The sequence below is a fragment of the Oculina patagonica genome, chromosome 8 (assembly GCF_052425735.1).
Source record: "Oculina patagonica isolate OP01 chromosome 8, crgOcupat, whole genome shotgun sequence".
NCBI lineage: Eukaryota > Metazoa > Cnidaria > Anthozoa > Scleractinia > Oculinidae > Oculina > Oculina patagonica.
This window is the reverse complement of record NC_135765.1, coordinates 32,608,790-32,636,599: the sequence shown is the minus strand read 5'-3', so window position 1 is coordinate 32,636,599 and position 27,810 is coordinate 32,608,790. Positions and strand designations below refer to the sequence as shown.

General features: G+C 37.7%; 1 protein-coding gene and 1 long non-coding RNA gene across 3 annotated transcripts; one reads left to right on the top strand and one right to left on the bottom strand.

Moving 5' to 3' along the window:
* The first annotated feature begins 33 nt into the window (after positions 1-33).
* Positions 34-15,693, top strand: LOC144662224 (propionyl-CoA carboxylase alpha chain, mitochondrial-like). The gene is made up of 26 exons (XM_078522991.1): positions 34-140; positions 703-747; positions 1,939-1,986; positions 2,058-2,126; positions 2,295-2,408; positions 3,121-3,174; positions 3,883-4,014; positions 4,191-4,227; positions 5,265-5,343; positions 5,928-6,030; positions 6,264-6,290; positions 6,474-6,541; positions 6,734-6,954; positions 7,646-7,719; positions 7,986-8,060; positions 8,373-8,441; positions 8,571-8,646; positions 9,022-9,132; positions 9,707-9,809; positions 10,535-10,640; positions 11,240-11,338; positions 11,550-11,600; positions 11,942-12,007; positions 12,978-13,052; positions 13,519-13,596; positions 14,156-15,693. The coding sequence occupies exons 1-26, from the start codon at positions 72-74 to the stop codon at positions 14,237-14,239; spliced, it is 2,133 nt and encodes a 710-aa protein (XP_078379117.1). The 5' UTR covers positions 34-71; the 3' UTR covers positions 14,240-15,693.
* Positions 15,694-20,749: 5,056 nt separating this feature from the next.
* Positions 20,750-27,369, bottom strand: LOC144662687 (uncharacterized). 2 transcript variants are annotated; one of them, XR_013572509.1, is made up of 4 exons: positions 27,082-27,369; positions 23,404-23,576; positions 22,195-22,342; positions 20,750-20,884 (listed from the first exon to the last, which is right to left on the bottom strand). It is a non-coding gene; the product is annotated as an uncharacterized LOC144662687 (long non-coding RNA). The 2 variants fall into 2 exon arrangements; XR_013572510.1 differs by having other exon boundaries at positions 22,200-22,342; positions 27,082-27,368.
* Positions 27,370-27,810: the final 441 nt, after the last annotated feature.

Genomic DNA, 27,810 nt, shown 5'->3' with positions numbered 1-27,810 from the left:
ACGGACAAAAGTGCATCCGCTGAAGAGAAACACTGCAGGCTCCAGTCGTCTCAGGTCAAACCTTCTAAAAGATGGCTGGTAGAGGTATCGGGTTTGGATTGTCTTCTTTAATACGAGGGTTTCGTAGGCCCTGCTGCCAGGTTTGTAACGCATTTTATGTTTTAGTGTGTTCCGGTGTAGTCCCTTTGGAACGAAAACTTTTTGGCGATAAAAGCTAGATTTTTCTTTCGCCGTGAGCCATTGCACGCGTTGCTCGACCAGACTGCGTGCATAATAATTAACTTGGCATTGGTGAGCTGATATTAAATAACCCTACTGTCAAACGCTATAAAGTATACAGAAAGGCCGCATTTTTATGATATATTTTTGTAATGCCTGGCCAATAAATATATTATTATTATTATTTTCGTGGAGGGTCCAGTTGAAATTAACAGGGGGTTTCACATTTTTCCATTGTCTTTTTGTAGAGTGTATTTCGGGCATATCAAATTGCATAATTATAAACAAAAACATCGTATATTTTTATTCCATGTCACTAGAATTTTTCCTTTTTGCTGTTTTATTAGCACCCATGAAATCATTAATAATTCAAAAAACTGTCCATTGATTGCTAAACAACAGTAGTTAAAAGCTTATTGTTTGTACATTTGTACAAGTAATTTTCTGCTGTGATAAACATTTCTATTCAATGGACATCAACAGATCTACCTTAGAGGAGTGCAGACTTCGGCAATTCCAAAGGATCAGGTCTGTTTTCAGTCATAGTAGGGATGGTTTTATCCATCAATCTCTTCCTTTTATGCTATCTTAAATAGTCTCAGGGATGACTCCCTGGAAAATAGTTAAGAATATGCCCACTACTGGACCGTAGAAACACTTGCACCCTGCACCATGAAAACCTATTTTATGACTCTTATTGAAACTAAACATGGCAACAAGATATCTAGAGGACTTCCGTAAAGTGTAGCTTTCAGTAATGGACACCTCCTATGGGCAGATACCTCCAATAAGTGGACAGTTCAGGTGGACACTCAGTCAATGAAGGTCCCAGCCACATACAAATACAGCAGAACCCCGGTAACTCGAACTTGGATAACTCGAACAACCCCGCTAACTCGAACATACTTCCATTTCCCTTGGATTTGAACTCACTTTAAAGTCATTTTCACTCGGTTAACTCGAACTCGGATAACTTGAAAACCCCACTAACTCAAACTAAATTTTGTTTCCCTTGATCAAAATTGGGGTCAAATTTACCCCGATAACTCGAATTCCGGTTCTTGCAACTCGCCACGGTTGCCCATTGATTAGAGCAACAAAACAGATCACCTATTTGACAGCCTTTTTCCACTCTTATCCTAAGAATTTATGATCGTATTAGAGTTTCTGACAAGATAAGTTTAATTTGCACTGTGCTGTATACTGAGGTGCTGAAAAATCAGTAAGCTATCAATTATTAACTTGGCAAATTAAATATTCAATCTACCCCGATAACTCGAAACCCCGCTAACTCGAACGGTTTTTCGTTTCCCTTCAGAGTTCGAGTTACCAGGGTTCTACTGTACTACATTTTTAACTTTCCACAAATGGGCACTTTCTCTCGTCTCGAGGCTGTTCACTTCTGTGGGGTTTAAACTGTATGTTGAGTGGTCAGACTATTCATCAGAAATTTCCAAAACTTAAGAACCTCTAGCTTAAAGTGCAAGAATGCTCTTTGGGAATCTGTCCCATAAAAGGGTGACCCTATTCCAGGCCGTATTGTACCATAAACATGTACCAGTAATAATAATAATAATAATAATCATTTCTATAGCGCAAATATAAATCACTGTTGATGAAAAACTTTAAATATTATTATATTAATTAATAATAACATCTTTGTAGAGATGCAATTCTGTTGTAATTTCTTTTCCTATTCTCACTTTTGTGTTTTTACAGCTTTTTGACAAGATTCTGATTGCCAACCGGGGAGAGATAGCATGCAGGGTGAGTAATACATTGTATTTTATTATTTGCTTTTTTCACAGCGAAATAACTGTGCTATTTGCAATTTTCAGGTCATGAAAACATGCAAACGTCTTGGAATTAAAACTGTTGCAGTGTATAGTGAAGCAGATGCAAATGCTGTGAGTTGTCATCAAAATACATTTTCTCCTTACATGTCTTTATCCTCTTCTTACACTTCAAGTTTGGAGAATTTGACCACCTATCTGATCTTAATTTAGTTATTATTTTTGTGAGGACAAGCTTAAGCAAAGGTTGTATTGATATTAAAATGTGTTTTGCATTTGTAGCTTCATGTGAAAACTGCTGACGAAGCATTTTGTGTTGGTCCTCCACCAACCAATCAGAGTTATTTAAACATGGAGGCCATAATGGAGGCAATAAACACCACTGGAGCACAAGCGGTAAGGCAGTTCCATTGAAGTTTATTTTTCCAAAAATTTGCTACTGGTGTATCTCATATGAGAGTTGTCATGGCCTAATGGCTGCTGAGCTGGGTTCTGGATCAAGAAGGGGTCCAAGTTCAAGCCCTGGATGGGATCTCTGTGTGGCTTTCTTACGTGTAGGTATTGGCAACACTTTACTCTTGCCATGCCCTTCTTCCGGGGGCGGGGGGGGGGGGCACTCCCATATATGAGCTATATACGTATGTGTCGCTATCAAGGGTATGGTTTTTAAGCAGTTTAGTTTGGGATAGGATATAGAAATCAGTGCCTCTTAGTCTAGAACAGGGTATCATTTGCCAGGAAACTGATCAGTAGTATGAGGAATTAATTCCAGAATAGAAATAGAAACTAGGAAGAGGAAGAGGCCTTCTTAAACGTAAATAAAATTATTGCGGCAACGTTGTTGACAGATGGTTTTCCATTAAAAACACAAATAGTGATACAGTTCTAAAAAAAGCAAGTCTGGGATACGGTAGGGATTTTCGGTGTTTTGTCTAGTAAAGGGTTGCGAAATCAGCTGAACATGGTCTAGTATAGGGTAAGGGTTTCAGAGTCCCAGCGGCACACCCCCACCCAGAAATATATAGAGTACCCCCTCCCGGGGGCCCTTTTTGCCTTGACAAGTGGTAATCTTTCATGTACTGACAATAATTTTTCAATTGTCTTGCAGGTTCACCCAGGATATGGTTTTCTATCAGAGAACAGCAAGTTTGTTTCTATGCTGGTAAGAGTTACTGCTAGTTCAGCATTAGGTGGTATATCAAACGCAAGAGACAGTACGTTATATATGTTGTGGTTTAATTTTATCTATGGTTTAAATTTTTTCAAACCAGTTTGATTTTCATTTTCCTTTGTTTCAGATTATGATAATGAACATAAGACAATGAAAAATAAAAATCAAACTGGTTTGAAAAATTTTAAACCAAATATAAAATTGAACCACAACATATACATTCAATTGCACTTATTTAGCTGAGTATTTTTGACAAAAATCAAGGGTTTTGCAAAGTTCGCGACACTAGCCTGCACTGCTGGTGTTTTTGTTTGGCAAATATGTTTCACACTGTATAAAGCTGCCATCTTGGATTCCAAAAGGAAGGCGAAGAGAAGAGAAGGTGGGGGGCGGGGTGGGGGGCATGGTGAAAGTTTGACATGCTCACTACCACCTCCCTAGTCCACTTTTTACTCACTCCAGACTTCCTCAATCTTACCGATCAAATAATATGGCGCCTTAAGCACTGTTGGAATATTCAGCACTCCCCAACCAAAACGTATGCCTGCTATGCAGGCTAGCAGGACACAGTTTCAACTACAAGTCTTGATATACTTAAAGGTTTACATTGCAATGGCTATTTGCTTTAAAGAAACATAATCATTATACATCAATATGTGCTATTTTTCTCTAATACATTTATTTTCATACTATCAACAGGAAAAAGCTGGTGTTGCCTTTATTGGTCCAAAAGCATCAGCTATGCAAGCCATGGGTGATAAAATCCAGAGTAAACTGATCGGCAAGAAGGCTGGCGTGAACATCATCCCTGGGTTTGAAGGAGTAGTCAAGGTGAGAGTTAAGTCAGCTGATGCAGGACATCGTTTTGCTGTGCAAACTCAGAAGGACAAATTATATGCAACTAAGATTAAACACAAAAAAGAAATCAAAACTATTGTCTGATTAATAAAATGGTTGCTATTATGATTAAAATTTTAATTCACATTCAAGTTTGATCTTTCCTTCAGGATGACGAGGATGCAGTCAGAATAGCAAATGATATAGGTAAGCTCAAAATCTTCATTCCTTGCTAATAATATGTTGACCACCCATTGGGTGAATTATGAGTTACAAATATCATGGAAAGCAGTCAGGATGGCCCATCTGGCTATGTGCTTGCTTAACACTAATATGGGGCTGGCCTGTTTTTGGTCAGGAATCACGTGTATTTGGGTTGATTTTGTTGTTAGTTCTAGTCAATGGGCTCTTTGAAGCTAACTCAGTCACACGGTACAATGTCCCTCTTACAGGGCTGCAAATAACAGTTGGACATCGGACATTGGCGGACCAAATTTGCTCATGTCCGACAAAATCCCAATTGTGGTTAGACATAATGTCCAGACAATTTTTGATCATTAGGATAAATCATTTTACAGCAACAATAAATGAAAGGTCTGACAGTAGGACATATGTACTTTAAAGTGAAAAAAATTATTTGCAGCCCTGTCCTCATTAGAGAGCAAGCTAGGTGCTGGGGCCCAGGAGGGGGGGGGGGGTACTCCCGCTTGTAAATGACGGGGATGATCGAATGGAGGCAAAACTCAGGACCCAAAAAAATCCCTCAGTCTTCCGACATTACCCAAAAAAATCCCTGGACCGAAAATAATCCCTAAAAAAATTCCTTGTCAAATTACCCCTAAATTGCCAAGAGGGGCAATAATATAACACAAAGAATACCATAAAAATTTGAACGCTCGTGTTTGTTTATTCATCATACCATAATTACGCCACTTGAGGCACTTTAGTTCGTTTTTATTACCCCAAAAAATCCCCTCTTTAAATCAAGTGACCCAAAAAAATACTTGCCAAATTTTCCAACCCAAAAAAATCCCAGAATCGAAAATTTCAAACCCAAAAAAATCCTTCGATCATCCCCGTCATCTACAAGTCGGAGTACCCCCCTGGGGTAGCATGCCCTTCGGCAAGGCAGATTTTATACCAGGTGCCTATTGGCTAAAAAAGGCTTTAAGAGGTTTTCTACAGACCCGTACTCCGGGTTCTCCTTATTTGATAATTCAAATATTTTCATTGTTAATTTCTAGGTTACCCAGTCATGATCAAAGCTTCTGCTGGTGGAGGTGGCAAGGGAATGAGAATAGCTTGGAATGACGAAGAAACAAAGTGAGAAGTTTTGAATTTAGTGTATAACCAGAAATTTTAATATCATTTTGAAGTACTAGTTGGCTACCCTTGTGAATCACCAATCTGAGAGCAATAATATTAGAGCTGAAAACATTTCCCTTTTATAGGAAGCTGAATTTTAGCTGGCAATTCATAAAATTTATATAGAATACCTGCCAGGACTCAGAGGTCTTATCAAAAGTACTTCTCAAACTCTTTAATAATGCATCTAGTTAAAACAAAGGAAATCAGAACCGTGACGGAGTTTGGAAATGTGATCTTAATTAGCATAGATTTTGACGATTTTATTTTTCCGTTTTCATTGTAGTTTAGTTTCGATTGAGAAGATATATCAACCACTCGACAGAGTGTTTCATCACATTTCAAAACACCTCGAAGTTCGTCAAAAATACCCCGCTGCGCGTCGTACTTTCAACTCTCTTCTCGGTGTTTGGAAATGTGATGAAAAACGCTGTCTCGTGTTTGATATATTACTTCCAGCACTGACATTTTATTTCAAGACATAGCTGTTAGTTATTGATTTAAAGCCATTTAAACACTGCTAATAACTATTGCTTTATCAGGGAGGGATTCCGGCTTTCATCTCAAGAAGCTAGTTCCAGCTTTGGAGATGACAGGCTGCTAGTAGAGAAGTTTATCGACAATCCGAGACACATTGAGATTCAGGTATGATCTTTCAGCAATCATTAATCATGCTTCTTTTGAATGAATGTGATTGTGAGATTTGCCATTTCAGTTCGTAGCTTAAACAGTCATTAAATGTGTAATCTAATATGGAAAATATTATATAACAAGGATGGACAAGAATTATAAGTTATTATTTAAATTATGATGTTTAGTGTGCTTTTGATAACAGTATATCAATGTGGTTTTAATTCCATTCTTAATTTTCTTTTAAGGTACTTGGAGACAAGTATGGAAATGCTGTAAGTTGAAAATTTATACTTCAGTTCTGTATTTTTTTATATAATTTAATATTTTGTATGTACACTGTCAGCTCTATAATAAATTTCAACCTCTAAATAATAAAAAATATAATTATTATAAGGGGGCACATGCTTTTTGCTAAATCTTGTTTCCTGAAGTTTTCAATTTTGTGTGACACTTAGGTTTATGTAAATGAAAGAGAATGTTCTATCCAGAGACGAAACCAAAAGGTCATTGAAGAATCGCCAAGGTAATAAATGAATTTGTATTCAACAAGAGGGAAACTGAACTTAAGTATAAGTTATTTTCTATTTTTTATCTGTAATTAAGTTTAAAGGTCCACATCAGTCCTAGGCTGCCATCTTTATAGACCTTTGTTTTCAAATAAAAAAAAAGTATGTATGTATGTAGCTCAGTAAAATAACTGCATGTTTTCTTGTAGCCCATTTGTGGACCCAGACATGAGAAGGGCAATGGGTGAACAAGCTGTTGCGCTTGCAAAAGAAGTTGGATACGACTCTGCTGGTACTGTTGAGTGTTTGGTCGACTCGCAGAAGAATTTCTACTTCCTGGAAATGAACACTCGTTTACAGGTGGAACATCCCATCACTGAGATGGTCGCTGGGGTTGATCTTGTGGAACACATGATCAGAGTTGCTGCAGGTATGAAATGTTGCATACATATATGTGACTGTATTGGCAATTCAGGTTGGAGACGCAGTGGCCTAATGGTTAGCGTGCTGGACTCTGGATCAAATGGTCTGGGGTTCAAATACTGGCCAGGGTCACTGTGTTGTGTTCTTGGGCAAGACATTTTACTCTCATAGTGCCTCTCTCCACCCAGGTGTATAAATGGGTACTGGCAACATAATGCTGGGGGTAACCCAGTGATGGACTAGCATCCCATCCAGGGGGGAAAAGAAATACTCCTTATCACATAATGCTACAGAAACCAGGATAAACTCCGGCAAGTATGGTCCACTTGCCCCAAGGCTTTACCTACCTTTGTATTGGCAATTTAGGGCTGTCATTAAGGGCTGTAACACGTACCCGGTAACACGCGTGTCTGAGTTCACTCAATGTTATGGGTGAAAATGTTGATTGCCGCTTATTGGTGTTATGTTACACTTGCATACCTGTAGACTGAAATGTTATGGTTGATAACTTCAATGTAACAGCTGCTTAAAAACATAATGACAGCCCTGGGGCATGACTTAGAAAGGGGTACCAAGAAGTGGAGAGCTTCATGTAGCTCTTGTGCCATGTTTGTACCTTGCCGAGATTAGTTTCTGGCTGCTGAAATAAGAAACAGTGAACTGTCTTTCTTTTTAATTAACCCCCTTTTTACGTTTAGGTCATCCCCTGAGCATCACACAGGCTGATATTCCAATCAATGGCTGGGCAGTGGAATGCAGAGTGTATGCTGAGGTGAGGCAGTGGAACTTTGAGCAGCCATTATTCCCTGACATTCCCACATGTATGTTGACATGACTGTTTGAAATGCTGGCACTTGGGCCCCTTAGTGATTGCTGTAATCTTAGAATTTGGTGGTACAACTACATCAAGACGATTTCCCATAGTTTTATGATTTGCTTTATTGCCATAACCTTCCTGTTACATGTAGCTATAGATATGCATCAATAAAATTGTGTAAGAAGAAATTATTTGTATAACATGAAGTCTTCTCTGTTTAGGATCCATACAAGAATTTTGGTTTACCCTCGATTGGAAGGTTGTACAAGTACATTGAGCCAACACATCTACCTAATGTGAGTGTTTGCCGTCATTGTTGCTGTTGTTGTCGTCATTGTCTTCATTGGTGGAATACCCTGTAATCATCATCATTAAATTTGTTTCCCAGTTCCATAGGTCTGCAATGTGTGCAAAAGGGCTACTGTGTGTACAGCTACAAAGCTATCTGTACCTATTGCGTGCCTATAGTACCACTGGGGGTAAGGGGGGAAATAATTCTAATAATGATGATAATAATGATGATGATGATGATAATGATGTTAATATTATTGTTTTTCTAGCTTCCTTTTTTTTGGGTTAAACTGCTGCACTGTTCTTCATCTTGTTAGGTTCGTTGTGACAGTGGCATCATTGAAGGCAGTGAAATTAGTATTTACTATGACTCCATGATATCGAAGGTAAACTTTCTCCAGTGATTGTTGTGTAATAGTTTCAATCTTTTCATCCATTATCATGCATGTAATCTTTTTCTTGCTTTTCTGCCAGCTGCTTATAATAAAAAAAAAATCTTATTTTGTCTCCATTAGTTGGTAACACATGCACCGACCAGAAATGAAGCCCTTGATGTGATGAATAAAGCCTTGGATTCTTATGTTATCAGAGGTACTTAAGGAAGACAATAAGCAGGATTAAAAGAAAGTACAACCTTGTACAGCATAATAAACAATACCACATGAAAGAACTGCTCACTAGCTTTCATTTGAACGGTTGCACCTTTGAATTTTATTAAGCAGATTACAAGTTAGAACTTACTTTTGTACAGCATAAAAAGAAAAACACATGAAAGTACTGCTTGATAGCTGTCATTTGAATGGTTGCATCCTAGAGTTTTATCCAAAATAGCGGGATCCCACTGTACTTTGTACAACACAAAATAATTTCATAATGATATAACCTTTCAGGTTTCAAACAGGATGTGAAAGTTTTGCATTTTATAATTATATATTTAATACCTTTACTAATTAATTTTTATTACAGGTGTTACATACAATGTTTCACTTCTTCGTGATGTGCTCAACCATCCTAAATTCCGCCTTGGTGACATCACTACTAAGTTCCTCCCCCAGGAGTATCCAAAAGGATTTAAAGGTAAAATAAAAGTGAAGTAAGTTATAATCAAATAATGACTGACTGACTGAACGATCATGACCGACCAACCGACCAACCGACCAATCGACTACTGACTGACTAACTGATCATGACTGACTGGTTGATTAATTGACTGACTGACCGACTGTCTGACTGTCTGACTGACTGACTGACTGACTGCATCTGACTGACTGACTGACCGACTGACTGACTGACTGACTGACTGACTGACTGACTGACTGACTGACTGTCTGACTGACTGACTGACTGACTGACTGACTGACTGACTGACTGACTGACTGACTGGCTGGCTGGCTGGCTGGCTGACTGACTGACTGACTGACTGGCTGGCTGACTGACTGACTGGCTGGCTGGCTGGCTGACTGACTGACTGATGACTGACTGACTGACTGACTGACAGACTGACTGACTGAATGACTGACCAATTTGTTTATTGGATCGTTCATTGGTTCATCCAACTCTAATCCTCTGTTCGTTCGTTCGTTGTAATTTGTGGATGTGCTCAAACTTGCATGAGTCTTTGAACATTAATACTGGTTTCAATTTACAACAGGTCATCAGTTGACAGAGGAAGAAAGAGATGAATTGTTGGCGACAACAGCTTATTTCTTTGTGCAAAGAGCAAGAAAGGCAACAGCATTCAAGAACCAAAGCAAGTAAGTAAGAAGAGATACTCATGGAGAGCTGCGTAAGTAAAGCTGGCTTAAAAGTTTTTGATGCTTGGTGAAGTATGAGACAACTCAGGTTTGTGACGTCTATTGGGAGGGGAAAAAAAAAAAAAAAAAAAAAAAAAAAAAAAAAAACAAAAAAGATTCGCATATAACTACATACCCCTGTAGAAGTTAATTTATATGAGACAGGCCCTATAACAGTTTAAGTCTGCATGCAAGCCTTGTAGCCAATCAGGCTGGAGCTTATCCTAGTTTCCTTAGCATGAAGCGACTTGGAATATTCATGCTCTGCCTAGATGCGATGCTAGTCAATCACAGCCTGAAGGTTAATAATAATAATAATAATAATAATAATAATAATAATAATAATAATAATAATAATAATAAAAATAAACCTTTACCATACCCATACACCTGGGTGAAGAGAGGCACAATGAAAGTAAAGTGTCTTGCCCAAGAACACTGCACAGTGATCGGCCAGAGCTCGAACACAAACCGCTTGATCCAGAGTCCAGTGCACCAGCCATTAGGCCACCATATACCGACTAAATGATGAAACTTTTTTATGTACACCTAGCATTTACATCGGGATATTTTTTTCTTTTTTAGCTTGGAACATCAGCCAACCATAGAAAACGCACAATAGTGGCTATTAAAATACGTCATCTGATAAATCTCTGCAACCATTTTAATTTGTTTGTTTTTTTCAGGCTCAATGCTGTGAGTAAGAGTCAGGCCTCCTGGGATCTTGTGATTACTCTGCAGAAGGCAGATTATCCAATGACGGTGACGTCAAAACCAGATGGGAGTTTCCAGGTCAGATGATTAAATTTGAGAAGTCCAATAACATACCTACTAATTCACAACAAACCCAACAATAATGGCTGGATTTTCTAGAACAGAGTTTTAGAATTGACAAGAACCAATTAGGAAGTGAGGATGAATTACGATGACGAGGATGGAAACACATTGTAATGTGGACATTTAGCGGTTTAAACCTGAGTATCGAAAATAATTCGCATTTTGGGATTTGCATCACTAGCTTAGTGATTGCTCTAAAAATCTCCCGCCTCTTGTAGTTAAACAAAATCCAGTCGTGACTCGTTCACGCACGTTTTCCCGCCCTTTGCATCAACTACATGTTTGATTAGTTCATTGGATTGTCTGTGTCTTTTGTGATTGGTCAGAGCTGTTGCATGGTGTTGGTTTTACAACACTCAATTGAAAACCGCTCTTACACTCCCGAGACAATGTTAGAACGTGGGACTCGCATTTCAGATTTGGAATCAGATGTCTGAAATTTTGCTAAGTTATTTTAACATGGATTTTCTTAAACATATAGTGATGTATGTTTTTAATAGGGATTCATTAAGAGTTAATGCTAAAGACAACTGTTTGTTTAATATTCGTTACAGGTCACCATCGACGGAAGACAAGTAGATTTTAGCACTTCATCTGGCTTGTCAGATCCAGTATTTGGAGCCAACATCAATGGAAATGACGTTCTGTTACAGGTTAGAACATTACAAGTGTAGATCACATACTGTTTGTCACTCCTTTTTTTCGCCATACTGAAGAAAAATGTACAGTTTCTAGTTGTGATATTTCATTGAGTTCGGTAACATGTTTGCATATTTTAGCAGAGTTAACATTTTAACCTATCTATTATCAGCAATACGTTTTATTCAGCAATACGTTTTATTTATTTATTCTTTTGTCTTGCAGACGTTGAAGAAAGAAGGAAATCTCTTTAACATCCAGCATTACGGAACTACGGTAAGAGCTTGACTGAAAAGTCAAACTGAAAAATGCGAGGAAAAAAACAAAATACAAGACAAATTTAAGAGGATACTGACATACAGTTATAAGAAATGATCGTGATACGATTTAACCATAGAATCACAGCGTGATAAGTTGTTCAAACGAAATAATACTGTAATTGTTTTTTGTGTTGCATCTGATTTGCTGTGAAGAAAAGAATTTTTCACTTGGTAGCACAGGCTAGATTGTGTGATGAGCATGCGAGTTGCGTGACACCTAGTCGACACTAGTCTTGGCTCCATTCCCCATTGGAAATAATAAAACTTTTTTATTACTTTTTCCCATTGTTGTACTAGTACAAGCTCCGAGTGCACACGAAAGAACAGTACGAGTACATGAAGTACATGCCAGAGAAAGTAGAGGTACGTAAAAAAGAAACAAAACAGGATTGAGCAGGATAGCATAAGTGATGTCTATCTAACTTGATTACCGTAATGATTCGATTTAGTGCCCTCCTTTCAATAAGCGCCCCCCTTCGAATCTGTTTTTGTAAATAAGCACCCCTATTCCAATAAGCGCCCCCATTCTTATTAGCGCCCCCATTCTTATAAGCACCCCTATTCTAATAAGTTCCCCTATTGTGGATAACTGCCCATACTGAAGTCATTGACGCCAACTAGATAAACTCCTCACCGTTCACCGTACAGTTCATGTATATTTACTGTTAAAATGAACAATTATTTTAAAAGTAACTGAACTGTTAACAATTTTTAACTGTTGCGGTTCCTGTTATTGTTAGATATGTTGTGGTTTAATTTTTTCTTTGGTTTAAAATTTTTCAAACCAGTTTGATTTTTATTTTTCATTGTCTTATGTTCATTAACATAATCTGAAACAAAGGGAAATAAAAATCAAACTGGTTTGAAAAATTTTAAACCAAAGAAAAAATTAAACCACAACAGATACATTTGGTTGTTTCTCAAAAAATTAAATAAGCGCCCTGTCCCGAATAAGCGCCCTGTCTCGAATGAGCGCCCTCCCTTGAGGTGCCAAAAGTAAATATAAGTGCCCTGGGTGCTAAATCGAATCATTACGGTAGGCATGCCTTGACTCAACTTGACTTTTCTTTTCTTAACACGACCTGTGACACATAACATGACTTTTCTTGTCTTGCTTCGGCATGACGCGATATGACGTAACATGTCGTGACGTCTTGGCTTGACTTGACTTTGCAAGACTTGGCGTGACTTCTTCACTTCACTTGACTTTAACTGACATTAGATGACGTGACATGACAAGGCGTGACTTCTAAGCGTGACTTGATTTTAAAGTAGAAAATTTCATACTGTGCCTTACTAACCCTATGTATGATTTTCTCTGTCTGTTACACAGGAGGACATGTCTCCATACCTAAAGTCCCCCATGCCTGGGACGGTAGTGTCAGTTGCTGTCAGTGTTGGAGAAACGGTATGTCCTATTGTTACACATGAAGGCCCGTGAAGTCACGCAAGCTTTTTACTTCATCACATGCTTCAGTCACAATGTGTTTGTGTAAAAGGCGATAGAGTGGTTTTCACTTGAGTGTTAAAAGTAATTTTTGTTTGCTTTGGTTTTGCATTACTACGCTTAGTGATTGGTTTAAAAATCCTGCGACAATTTCTTAGCCAATCAGAACTAAAACCAAAACCAATCCTGACTCGCTCACGCACTTTTTCCTGCGCTTCGTGCCTGCGACATGTATTTGTTTCGAGTTTTGATTGGCTGACTGGATTGTCCGTGTCCTTTGTGATTGGCCAGAGTTATTACTGTGGTTTTGGTTTTACGACACTCAATTAAAAACTGCCCTAACAACATCTGTTTAGGACTTATGATTTGTTCAGCTCTGGAATTTTGAAGAATGAGTCTCTAAAATTTTCTTGTTTTTATTCATTAGGTTCATGAAGGACAGGAATTAGCTGTAGTAGAAGCCATGAAGATGCAGAACAGTTTGCATGCCGGTACTTCTGGCACAGTGAGTAATATTTGACAGTATATGTCAAACATTTATGCCCGGGTTTACACGGGCAATTTTCATTTGACAATTCTTGTGTCAAATATTTTTCATCGTGTAGATGACACAACAATTATTTGTCAGCAGTCCAAAGTTTAGTGCGCCAGTAATGACTCTGGACAGCAGAGATATGCACAGAAATACGCGCGCGCAGCGCCCAGTGGAAGTTTGGGAGATTGGGGACCACATATGGCATGCTGACGCAATATTTCCCACATTTTATGCGACGAGTCGTCTTCACAAGCAATTTTCGTATATTTCATTTCTTTTTTTTGGTCACAAAAGCTAACGCGCTACCTTGTTAACAAATATATTTGTCACATAAAAACTGCTAGGCATATTTTCAATTTTATTAACTTAACTTCAGTAAATACCATACAAATGGCCATTAGCCCCTTATCAAGAAATTTCATCAACTGATTTAGCCTTTCAAAGCTATATACGGCTACCATAAGTACATATCAAATCATATATATTCCCGTAATTTCTTTTGACAATTCCCCTTTCATATTTCATCCAGGTGAAGACAGTAAATTTCAAGCCTGGAGATAAAGTCGCTGAAGGCGATATCATGGTAGAAATCGAGCACCATCCTGACCAATAGGACTGCACTGCTGACCCGTGGGGAAAACCTTTTTACAATTACACGTACAAGTGACTTCTATTTGCATTTGCAAGTGAACTTAGTTGCGCTTGCTTGCAAGAGAATTTGTTTGCACATGTAATTGGCATGGTTAAAGTGACTTTGCGCGTGCAAGGAAGTGTTGTTTGTGCGTGCAGTGTATGTAACTCCTGTTTACTCGTGCAAATGACTTCTGTTTTCACGTGCAAGGGAGTGTTGTTGGCACTTGCATAACATGTTTTTTGTTAGCCTGGTTTTTGTGGCCGGCGTTCAAAGGGGAAGAAGAAGGGGAGTTCGAGCGAGAAGAGGTGCGAGGAGAGAGCGCGTAGCGCCGGATCGGAGAAGGGGGGAAGGGGAACGCGTTCCCCTTCCCCCATTCCCCGATCGCGGCCATGCAGACTAGTTTTTTGTTAACTCGTGCAAATGACCTCTGTTTGCACGTGCAAGTGTGCGTAAGGTACTTCTCTGTGCACTCTGTGCACGTGTAAGTGTCTTTAGTGATCAGAAGAACTGAAAATTTAAATGGAGTCATCCTTTAACTTGTTTTGGGTGTAGATGGGTTTTACTGTGTGTCATAACCTCACCATTTTTTAATGTTTACGGTAAAAATGTTCGATATTTGAACGCTAGTCGCGAAAAGAAAATTTTAAAAACAATTCTGAAAGGCTATTTGGCTATCTAAAATCATTCCTGGCGTTGTAGTGAAGGTGCATTTTAGAAAATCTGTCAAGTTTCTATCTTTGCACCTATAGAAGGTATTATTGTGAAGTGATCTTTCGTTCCTATGTTTAGTCGTGTCCAAACAAGTGACAGTATCAATACAGGGCAAATGACTCCCTATATAATTTTGACCACTCCTTTTGCCGTCTTTAATCAGTTACTGCTCCTATCTAGGGAAGGAGCAGAGATTTAGATTCGATTCCATATCTTCTTTCCAGTTGGGCTGAGGAACAAGTGCCATTTTCGGGAAATCTTCATTTCAACACCAGAAGGGTTTCCGATTTTAAGTATCCAATCACGCAATAGCGCGAATACTCCGAAGACAAGTCACGTCAGCATGACGCATTAGTTTAACGTCATGTTGCTTAGCAACTTCGGGATCAAAATACCGCGGGCTCAATATCCCTAAGTCGTCAACTGGTACTTATTCCTCCCCCGACTGTTAAACGTGTGTGCAAATCTAACTATAACATTTGTTTTTGCTTTTTGAAAGGAAGTTAGAAGTGAATACTTAATGATAACTAACTAAGACAGTTTTATTGTATAGTTGAACGAGAGAGAAAAAAAAACTGAGCTAGACCTCAGTTTTAAATTCCTAATGTAAACTCACTGTTACAAAGAGGATAAACAGTATTTTAAGTGATATAAAAATAAAAACAAAGTATAAAATCTGTAACTTTTGAACCTGGAGTTGAATAAAATGGATGAAACTTTTAGTGATCTCTTAGTAGTAAATAAAATATGAGCGGGAGATCTGTATAGGCATTTACAATGGCGAGCCGATAGGCGAGCCATTGTTAACGCCCATACAGATCGGACGCAAATATTTTATTCTACTTGTGAAATGAAAACAATAAATTGAATGCAAAGTATTGTTGTGCGAATCAGTAGAGATCTGTATCAAAAGTTAATGAATACTAATTAGCTGAGCAGGAGTTTGTATCAAAAGTTAATTCTATTGATTGATTTGTATGGGGGTTTACAGCTGTGTACATGTGATCTGAATACTGTGCTGGGATTGGTTTGCACCCTCATGAATTATTAATGAATTTTACAATTGGTTTAATTATGCGCCCAATTCCCCAAATTTCATATTACTATTCAAATGAAAAAATTGATTTTCTTTACCCCAGTATCTGCAATTCACACTCCGAGATTCCCTCATCCACGAGCAAAAATGTTCGGAAAAAAATGAATAATTGCCCGAGACATAAAACGAGCGCGATACAGCTAATTCGAGAAAGGTTGTCGGAAAAAAGCACAAAAGTGCAAGCGACAAGACCGAAAGGTAGTATGGGTAGAAGTAGAGAGGTACTGCACGTGCTGAATACTAATAGGATGCAAACGCGAATTTCCACGTTTTCTTTCTCTTTAGACATGTGGAAACAAGGGACTTTTAGCCACGCTGAATTTTAAAATAATTTTCAAAACTCAAAGACATGCGACAGTAAAAGTAAAGCTACCAAAAAGGCCTCCTACATTTCCTCTAGGCGAATATGCAAAATTCAAGTGAATACCCAGACCACCTTTCCGTTTGTTTCGGTCTTCTCGTGTGTACGTTTGTCCTTTTTTTCCGACAACCTTTCTCGATTTAGCTGTCTACGAATGACGAAGCCGTCCGCGCTACTCCCTAGTGACATGCTACTCGCGGTTATCGCGTTCGCGCGTTATTCTCACGTTCGTCCCCACGGATTTTAGGGCAAACGAAATACTCATTACAGTCTTCATGTAATTAGACGTACGAAACGCCAGCTGCAGGTTTTAGTAACTTTTAGTGGGTTGTTATCAATTTTGTACTCAATCTGTGGTAATTTATTCAGTTTACTTTCAGCTCTTCGCTGATTGGTTTACAAGCAGAACTGTACTTGTTTAAAATCTAGTGCTTGAAAAAGTACTCATGTCCTTCTATCTAAAAGAATTCTCTCGCCATTGTTTCAAAAATTCATTTCACTTTATTACAGAAAGTAATTAAGGCTTTACAAAGTTCACCGCAGCGTATAATCATTTTCACATTTTTCACCTGTTTTCGTAAATATGACAATTGTGCCATGCATTAACACCTCGGAAAATCGTAACAGAAGCTAACGATTTTGTATGATTTTATAATACTCCCTTTTTACAGTGACAAATTTTGTTTATTGACAATGATTTGTCTATTGTGCATAAATTATAGATAAACCGTATTATTACACTATGTTTAGGCTTATTTATCGGTGAATAATTTCTTCGGTTTTCAAATTATGCCGGAGCAAACGTAACAGGTTCTTGTCTAACTACGGGTATAGAGAAAGCTTCACAACTTTACGCGGCTGAATTCGCTGAATTTCAGTTCGATGGCGTTGTATTTCTATCATCTCAAAATCTTGTGGTCTGTTTTCTAGCTGTCTAAAAGGTAAGAACTCCAGAAAGGCGCGGCGAAGTTTTTTAATACGCCAACAGTAAATAACAGGGTTAAAAAAAGAAGCTAACATGATAAATGTTGTACACCAGCTCAAAACAATGCTTTCAACTCGAGGTTCTATCATGTCCAAGGCTGTCACTACTCCATCTATTGTCAAAGGCAAGTAAGTCACTATTAGCGCACACAGAATCATTGTAAGGGTGTTGGCTGCCTTGTTGTCCTTCTTGACTCTTTTAGCTTCTTCTTGGGTTAGTTGTTCGGTTTCGATTCGTTTTTTCTGGCGCCTTGTCTCGGACAATATGTAGCAATAAGTGTAAGCGATAGCACCAGTGTAAACCGAAAAGATCACAACATATATAAGACTGTTCACTGTCATATATACGGAGTACGTTTTCGCCTCATCGTCTAGTATGAAAGCCGGAAATGATTCTTGAATTGTGGTAAGCACTGTTATTGCCCAAACCAAAACTACACCGATTTTTATTCGCTGTTTTGTCACAATGTTTTCATACCTCAAGGGATATTTGACAGCGATATAGCGATCTACGCTGATTAACACGAGGTGACTTAACGAGGCGAAACCTACCATGACCAAAGCTACAAGGAACAGTTTTTCCAAGGTACAGAATGGCCCGGCGCCAAAGATTCGCTTCATGTCCACAGCAATGGCTACTGGATATACAACCAGCCCAGTCAACAAATCTGTCCCCGCCAAACACGCCAGAAGTATGTTCGAGTTGGTTTGCAGTCGACGCTTTGCTGCCACGGCTAAGATGACCAGCGCATTTAACAGGATGGTTGGTAAAACTGAAAGCAAAGTGATACATGCTACAGCAATTAGATTTATAAACGTGTCTCTTGCCATGTATGTCTCACGCCAGACAGCGCCAAGAAGATAAGGGCATTCTTCTTTTTCTGTCGGCTCAAACGAATGTGTCGGTGATGAAGGCGAAGCCGAGACGGCCGTCATTTTGCGGCGATACACGATATGATCTAAGAACTGCGAAGTAAGAAAGCCTGCTACGACAGATTTCAGACAGGTGAAGGAGAGTCTATTTATATAGAGGGTCGTGCAATCCGCAAACCGCCATATTTTGTTCTTCCTGAAGCGCAAATAATGCTTTTCTTTTCTCCTAAAGACCGAAACCGCCATAATTTCTTGACCGTGAACCGCCAGAGAAATACGTAAGTAACCGCAAACCGACACTCAAAATTAGCCTAAACCGCCAAACCGCTAGAGTATACAATAGACCCTCGTGAAAAGTGAAGTCAGGGAAGATTAATGATCAAACTATAGATTCTCCTTGCTGATTTCCATACATTTTTTAATGGAACAATATATACACCTAATTGCAATAAGGTTGTCATAGAAAAAAGGAAAAAGTCAAATAGGAATTAATTAAGCGCATGCATGAAATTTTTTGTACAAATGGCCTCAAAATGCTTCAAAATACGAATAAATCAATAAATCTTGTTACAGCATAAAAATGTGGACTTAAAAAGTGCAGATAAAACTCGTGAAATTTCTGTAAATGCTACCAGTTATGAAATTAAGCTAATTAATTCCTATTTACCTTTTTTCTTTTTTACTTTTTTCTATGACAACGTTATTGCAATTAGGTGTATAGTAAAATAAAACACTAAACAAAATAACAAAGATTGTAGATAAATTAAATTTTACCGAAATTAACATTAACGTATAACTCAGCTGCAAAGTTGTAAACACAGTTAGTATCACACGAAATCACACTCTCGGTTTTACGTTATTGCAGTAGTAAGGTTTTTCCGTTGTCAAAACTGAAAATATTTTAAAGTTTTAGTTTTGATTAAGTTCCTGATAAACTGTCTTGTTTCGTTTGTTCATCAGCGCCTAAAAGCGCCAATATGTATCTATTTTGTACTTGAAGATACGTTTCTATAAATACAGTCTAAATTGCGACTTTTATTTTGCGGGTTTTTTACCCGAGATTTAATTGCTCAATCTGTTCAATCGGTGTTTGCTAATCAAATCCATTAAATACTTTAGAGAAAATCTGGTTTTCAATCTTACTTAGAAATTAAAAAAACATCAACAAAACGTTAATTTGGTGCATTTTTTACTCAAAACACAACATAAATCTACGCATTAAGCCGCTGCCTTTAAATTTTGCCGAGTAAATCTGAATTTTTAATCTCTGGACAAGCTGAACAACTCAGTAAGCAATGACATTAACGGTGTTTTTATATGACTCTTATTTATCAACCTGACTACCTTCCCCACCTGCTGTTGACAAATCAATGCCAATTAAAATAAAAATCCATTAAAAAATTTAATTAGTGAGGTGCTGTTTTCTCAGCGAACCTGGTTTACTGACTTAAGATACATGTAATTAACTAAAAGATCATACATAATCTCCCCTGCCTGAGCAGAATAAAAACAACTTAATGTCAGTCGCAAAAAGGACAGCAAAAGAAAATCTTCCAACGGTTAGCGAAACAAACGGATGCTCCGGCCGCTCATGAACCAATTTGTAGTAAAGTCCAGGCTAAACTTCCAACTTAACATGAGCCGAAGTAATTTTTTTCCAATCTTATTATTTATAATCTATTCTGGGAGCTGTAGATAAATCCGATTGTATTTTGTCCTGAAAAGAGCATGACTGCAAAGATTACTCTGTCGATCGAGTTTGCGACCACAAAATACAGAAAAGTAAATAGCTAGTTTGCAGAAAACACGAACTAAAATATCCACGGACGTGGGCGAGGATGTATTAAATAGAAACAACAAAGGGAAAGACAAACGTTTTGGCAATGTATGAATTAATTCTTCAGACTAAATTGATTTCACCCACATCTGAATGTAATTTATGCTCAGATTTTCTTTGCAAAAATGTTTATTAAAACCGAATTATTAAATTCGGTTTTTGTGATATTCAGAATAATCGAGAGCGAGAAACATGTTATCAGGCGAAGCCGATATCACGCATTCAGAAACAAGCACGACCGAAAATGAGGTGGTACTGATAAACTGGATGGTGGTTTCTTAAGAAAACATAATTGAAACATGGTGTTAGTTGTGTATTGTCCACGTTCGTTCTCGGGATAAGACATTTTAATGTCTTATAAAAAAGCCCACCCATTTTGCGTATCAGAAGCAATAAAGCTGCACGACATCCAAGTAGGCTCCACGTTGCTATTTTCTCGATTTTTCTCCCGGAACTCCGTCCCCCAAAGCCCGCTATACTTTTGGTCAGCAACCGCCATTCGGGAAGGTACTTCATATATGGTAATTGTAATGTACCTTGATGCCATTTGATACTGACCAAAAGTATATCGTACACTCTGTTTTTTCACCTTACTGACACTAAGCCTCAGCACACAACATAACAAAGTTTTTGTGGAATAACCTGCAAATTTTATTACAATTTTTCAACAGGTTTATATGTTTACATTTAATACATTTAACAGCACTTTATAACAATACTAAACACTTAAATCTGTCCAGGAAAATGCTTGGGTGTCACATCCTAGAGGAGAAATAAATCAAAACCATTCAAAACAAGACATAAGTAGATGCCAATTTTGTCAATTATTAAGTTCAGACAGAAATCGCATACACCCAGTAATGTGCAATTTATGTCATACTGAAATATTCAGTTAAAGATGAGGATAAAGAATTAAACGTCTGATCCCCTTACGCAGCTAGCTATTTAAAATGTACTAACCTCTAGAAAATTCCATTTTCTTGAGCCCCGCCCATGAGATTTCTGGGCCGCCCTAAAAAATTTCATTATTTTTCACCCATTTCCTAAGGTGTTGCTGTTTTTTAACCTTACCCCTAAGAATTCAGCGATTTTACATCATTTACCCCTAGGAATTTTACTGTTTCTCGACCGCCGGGAAGGCCAGCTTTCAAGTTTCATCTATTATAGTTCACTATTAAATTTCTCCGAGTCTGATTGGTTTAAATTAATCACGTGACGCGATAGTGTTTGTCCGTGGAAAACCATCATTGTACAAGCTTGCTCATCAAGCATTAAATTAAAGTCGCGTAACAGTCTTCCGGGTATTTCATTTTCAAGAAGTATTCCTAAATCTTCCTCCGAAACTTCAGAGAAACAAGAAAACGTCTCCGTTTTGCAGACAACCTCTATATAGCCACTTCACAGTAATTGCAGAAGCCCATTACACAGAGCGAGTGCTAGCAACCTCCAAACTGCGTCTGTGAAACGGCGTTTTCAAAAGTAAAGTTCAGTATCTTTAGATGTGATTTTTTCGCGGATTGGTTCGGATAATCTTCTTTGAAGTGTTCTGGTAGCATTTCGGGCGAAGATTTCAGTATTTTCTCGCAAAGTAGTAGCTGACTTCTTCAAAAACAGTACTTTACGCTAGGAGACGCTTGACTCAAGAAAAAATTTACTTGTGAAAACGCCGTTGCACAAATATATGGAAGTTTCGTGCTCCGGGTAATAGGCTCCTGGTAATGGTTGAGAAATGACAGCTCAGCCAATCAGATGGCAGCTTTTGCAGTAGAACACAAATGGATTTCTACGAATTAATAGCAGTTATAGAGAAGTTTTCAATTGAGTGTCGTAAAACCAAAACTCTGGCCAATCACAAAACACATAGATAATACAGTAAACCAATCAAAACTAGAAGCAAATACATGTTGCCGGCACGAAGCGCGGGAAAACGTGCGCAAGCGAGTCACGATTACTTCTTATTGGCTGAGAAAGTGGCGCGAGAGTTTTAAACCAATCACTGAGCGTAGTAATGCAAAACCAATGCAAACGCGAATTACTTTCGACACTCAAGTGAAAACCGCTCTAGTTATTACCGTACCTGTCTGTAGTTCTTGAGCCGGTTAGCGACGTCCGCCAGGACAAAATTTCCCGATTGGGTTAAATCGACAAGCAATAGCACGGCTTGCTATTACGTCATTGAACTGGGCTTCGTCTGGTGCTCTGTCAATACCTTCGTTTAGGCTTGAAAGAAAAGAAATTCCAGTTACTATGGTTACAATGAGTAGAATCCAGCCTTGCACACAGGCGTTGCCTTCTCGCTTAGGGACGGACCATTATTTTCTTGGAGGGGGGGGGATGAAAAATTTTCCTCTGCAAACTTTTTTTTTTAGTTTATGCACCTCTGCAAACATTTTTTTCGAAATTCTTACTATTTTTTGTTATACATATCGTGTTTGCAAACAATTTATTTTGTCTTTCTAGGCCCTGCAAACAACTTTTTTTAATATTTTTCATCCCCCCCCCCCCCTCCAAAAAAATAATGGTCCGTCCCTTACTCGATCTGGCGCGACAATTTATGACGTCACCGAATAAGCTACAGTGAACACGCAACCCGTTCCCAGGGTCGTGTTCGTCCGTAAGAAGAAGAGAACGCCTGAAGACTAGACTGGCTTCTCAATGTTAAATACAATGTTTAAATTGTGCTAGGATTACAGTAAGCACCCGCATATAAGAACCTATGATTTGGGGTTCAGGCTGATCAAGTGTTTAATATAGAACGTTTTATTACTATACTAATTTCTATATTAGTTTCAATAAAAATGAATACTTTTACTAATATAAGAATGCACACCAAAGTACTTTAATATGAGTTATTGTAATGCGCTTTTGCACATTTTATATGTTAAAAAGCGCAATATAAATTAATAAATTATTATCATTATTATTTCTTATTCTGGTATCCTATTTCTTTTATATAAGAACCTGTTTTATTTATCAGGCTGAATTGGTTCTTATGTAAATGGTGTTTTATTGGTTAACTTTCAGCCTGATGTTCTTAATCCACTTGTTTTCATATGTGGGTTTTGACTGTATTACAGAAGGAAACCTTTTTCATAGCTTTTCTTCAAACAGTTGCGAGAAACGCCAGTTTTCTTCTACTTCTTCTTCTTGTTTTTCCACTCTCCTTTTTTCAAACAAATCCCATGTTTTCTTTTCCTGAATTCTAAAAACTTTTATTTAAAAAAAAACAATTGTTTTCCTGGCTGGCAATCTTTAGTCAGCGCACGGAAATACTATGTTACCTTGGCAAGTCAATGCTCTCCGCCTCGGCATCAGGAATTTCTGACTTTTTGATGAGCTTGAATTTTCCTCCAAGGTTAAGCCTGGGGCGAGCCTCGATTGCATGTGCAAGTACAAGAAGAAAGAGGAATAGCAAAACCAGTCGCACCATGGTAACGTGAAAAAGGATTGATTCCTATAAGAACGAGAATACATAAGTTTAAAAAATTAAATTTGCTCCAGAGTTATCTACTTCACAAAAAGGCAAAATTGCTGAATTGCCGGTTTATTGGTTTGGGAAGGATGCATTACCCGAAAATGTCCGAAGACGTACGAAAGTTCCAAAGTAGAACCGAATATTTCCGAATGTAACAACGCGTAGACTTTTAAAGATTGCCAAAGGAGACTGAAAAAAGTTCTGAAGATGTCTCGACGGGCCCCAACGATTTTTTAACGATATTGTAATGCAACCATATCCAGATAGTCTATCGAATATTAAGCAAACACCCCTATGTCGCGATTTCTTTTTTATGCCAATTTTGACTCTTACTTTTCATTAGTATGTTTAACATAAAATTAAGAATTATAATATCCTTAATCGTATGATCGATTTTGATTGGCGTTTTACCCGCGCTATGACTTACTTATTAATGTTCTCACGCTAACAAAATGCCCGAAAACTGAAATGATATCTGTCTTAAGGATGTGAGCCACACAATACGAGTTCACTTGATTCATATACGTGCACGACCCCACGAGCTTCTAGCTTTTGCCTTTTAAAAACTAATTAAATTGCTAGGCTGGGACTACGGCAAGGCCCTTTATACTTTTAATAAGCCAATATTTGGACTAGTATAAATAGTCTTTTTCAGGGTCAGTGCTAAGAAATCCAAGTATTCCGGAATAGGAAGAACAGCCAAACGAACGCTAACTCGCATTATTCCAATTATTCTTATTCCGGATTGATCCCAAACGAACGCGCCCTAAACGTGCCAGCCTTGCCTGTTGCAATTTAATTCGTTTTTCTACACGCTACGGTGACCTCTAGTACGAGCATTTCTGCAAAATGAGATCTGGCAACAAGAAGTTCTGCTAAATAATAAAGATGGTAAATTTCAAGCTCGGTGATAAATAGTGAAGAAATTATTCAACATGACACGAGCGTGGGACAAAGAAAAAAATCTGAGTCCCCGACGGGAATCGAACCCATGGCCTCCCAGGCTTTTATACCGATTGTGCTCTCTAAAAGTGGCATATTATGCTACTAGCGTGCTCAAAATTTTCCAAATGTATGCAAAAATTATCCAGAATTCCCAAATTATGTCTTCTACCTTTCCGATATTATGCGTCACAAAATGACGTAGATTCTATGACATAGAGGTGCGCAAGAATGACACCAAATTATGATGTTTTTTAAATAAACTGTTGTTGTAAAATTATTTGTGTTTATGGCAGATTATCACGGCCGTCAGCTGTCCAAATTAGCTGCTCGCATCTCTAAACCGTTTGTAAAATGACGTCCAACGACTTAACAATCACAATTGTATAGCTAAAACTACGAAGTTTAGCAAGAACAAACTACCGAAATTTCATTGCACTTCTGTAGAAAGTACACATCATAAATACTACATTTTAGGTGAAATTTAAGCTCAAAAAAGTGCTAAAAATTGCTAATTATGCCGTGGTATGCATCGATTCACAAATCATGCTATTTAGCTCCAATTATGCAAGAAGTTATCTAGCACTAATCTTTAAGCCTCCATGGCCTCCCAGATACCGTTATGGGCGCTCTGGGTTTTCGGCTGCGTTAGTGTTGTTACGAACATCTAAAAGTTTATTAGTTTTGACTTTTACCTGTAACGTTTACGTATGGGTAAAGATCATTTGAAACAGATTGGTTTCAGGAATGACGTTTAAAGTTGTTAAAATTAATGCGTTAATAGTCGTTTGCTTTCCGTGTAAACAAAAGCATGCGAAGTTTAACAAATGACTGTTTGTTTAGTTTCTATTGTAACCAAGTAACTGGCATTGGCAAATGTGCTGTGCGCAGCTTGAACAGATTTTCAGAGAATTTTTCTCGTTTCCAAGAATACGATGAAAAACGATAAATGCTTTCCAAAGCAACAACCAAAAAATTGAAACGTTAATCTGGGGTGTGAGAAAACTAGCTATATAGCATGTTAGAAACATTAGTTTTCGAAAAAAATTATTCAATAAGTAAAAATAATAAAATAACAATAAACTAAAGATGGGCGGGATAGTAGCAGAGAAAACTTAATTCCCATTCTTATGCTTATCTCCTTTCATAAATGCATAACATATAAAATAAAAACTTTATTGCATATGATAAATATAATTTACAATATTAAATAAGGAAAATACCAAAAGATAATTACTAATTTATTCCTACTTCGAGCGCAGGTAACTTAAGAGGGTGGCCTTTTTTGCAATTTTTGATAAAGAGTATAGAATTAAAATCTGTTTTGGTAGAAAAAGGCTTAGGCTAGCTTACAAGAACGGCATGGTGAATCAGTTTAAAATTAAAGTATCCCAGGTGAAGACAGCATTTTGCAATTCTAACACTACAGTTAACTTGTAATACGTTCATTGAGCAACTCAGTACTAAAACATGTAAGAAGAAATTCCTCAAAACCTACTTTTGAGGAGCGAACATCTCAAATTTTAAAACGCTTGCTGGCGAGAGGTTACCCAAAAACCTGATAGAAAAAGTACTATCAGAAATAAAATTCACTCAAGGATTCCTAAGGCTTAAACAACGAAAGAAAACTTGCAAAGGCATTTTGCCTTTTGTTACAGAATACGAGCCATCAATGCCAAACATCAGACAAGCTTTAATGGAAAAATGGCACATAATACATAACCAACCACTTCTCAAAAATATCTTTGAAGATCCGCCTATCATACTTTTCAGAAAGGAAAGTCCTTGAAAGATATGCCCGTTAGCGCAAAAATATAAAAGGTTTTCAAATGTCTCTCACCGGTGGAGATTGTGTAGCCTGTCACCCTTGCGATTACTTATCGTACAGACTTTGAGCAGCCTCTTTTTTTTTTCTTATTTTCTTCTTGTAAAATAATAACAAAATCTGAAATCTGAATCTGAATCTTTTTTCACGTCAAGCGTGAAGCGAAAAAGTGAGGATGGAAAATCGGCGCGCGAAAACTCAGCTATCTCTCAGATTTCGTGCGACTAATTTTTTTTTTTTTCACTCGCGCTTTCGAATTCTAAGCTTCACGATCGACTTTCTAAGAAAAAGTTGGGACTGCTCGTACTCTACTGACTGTAAAGAAATTGGTGCAGAAAACATTAAACGGAGATGTTAAGTTCATGAATGTTTAAGACCTCTTCTTAATCGCAAATTAAATTTAGCTGTTCATTGCTCAGTTTTGTAAGCTGAGATTATTGCCTTCTTTTCCTCCCCAATCTCCTAAAAATCGCCTCCACGCTTCAAGGTTTCCAGTTTTGCAAACTCTCAACTGGTTTAAACACTCGTTTAGTTCTGCCAATTAATTTTCACAATCCAAATGATTTTATTTCGTTTGCCAGAGTTATTTCTGTTTGGTTTTGTTTGGTTTTATGCCTACTATCCATGAAAAAAATACGTTGATTTGTTTAAAAACCGCGTTTTGTTTGAAAGTCTATAGAAGAAGATAAAATCAAAATGTAGCTTTAACATACTTACTTGTTTTTTTCGTAGCAAAATCTCTGCGCCAGTCCTGTAAAATTTTATGTGCAAGTGATCACACCACTGATAAGTGTGGCGGTTAAATATACCCGAGAGTTTTACGATTCCGGATGCAAATTGACTACTCAACACATTCGCCGACAAAAGCGACACTTTAAACAGAGCGCCTCAATAAAAGGTTAATGGAAACTGTTGTAATTCGATCAATAAATGCATACAGTTGTCAGTGAGTTTTGAATTACTCGCTGAAACTGAGTAGGGAAATTAGAATTGTTTAGAATTTTGTTTCTTTGACCGCGATGCATAGGAACCGACCAATTCAATTAACAACGACATATCATTATAGTGCCGGATACCGTCCCAAAAGATACATTATTTGCAAACTTGAAACTGACAAAGTAAACTGTCTGCGGCGGACATATGTACTCACGCCAGAACAAAAAAGATATGTTCGGTCAACTGAGTTAATAAAAACTCGGCAAATAAGCACAGCTCAGCAAACGTACTGAGTCAGGGCCAAAAACATAGCATTGCTTATCAAAGTTTGTTGCAAAATTTTCTACGACTTTTATTTCTGGTTATGGAAATTTTTATTTCCTTATTCGAAAGAGCATAGATCAAGGTGTCTGAAAACGCTATTCAACTGTATCTACTATTAATTTTATTACCAGTAATTAAGAGTCAAAGATTTGACCGACATGTGCCGCCATCTTTGATCTTCAAAGC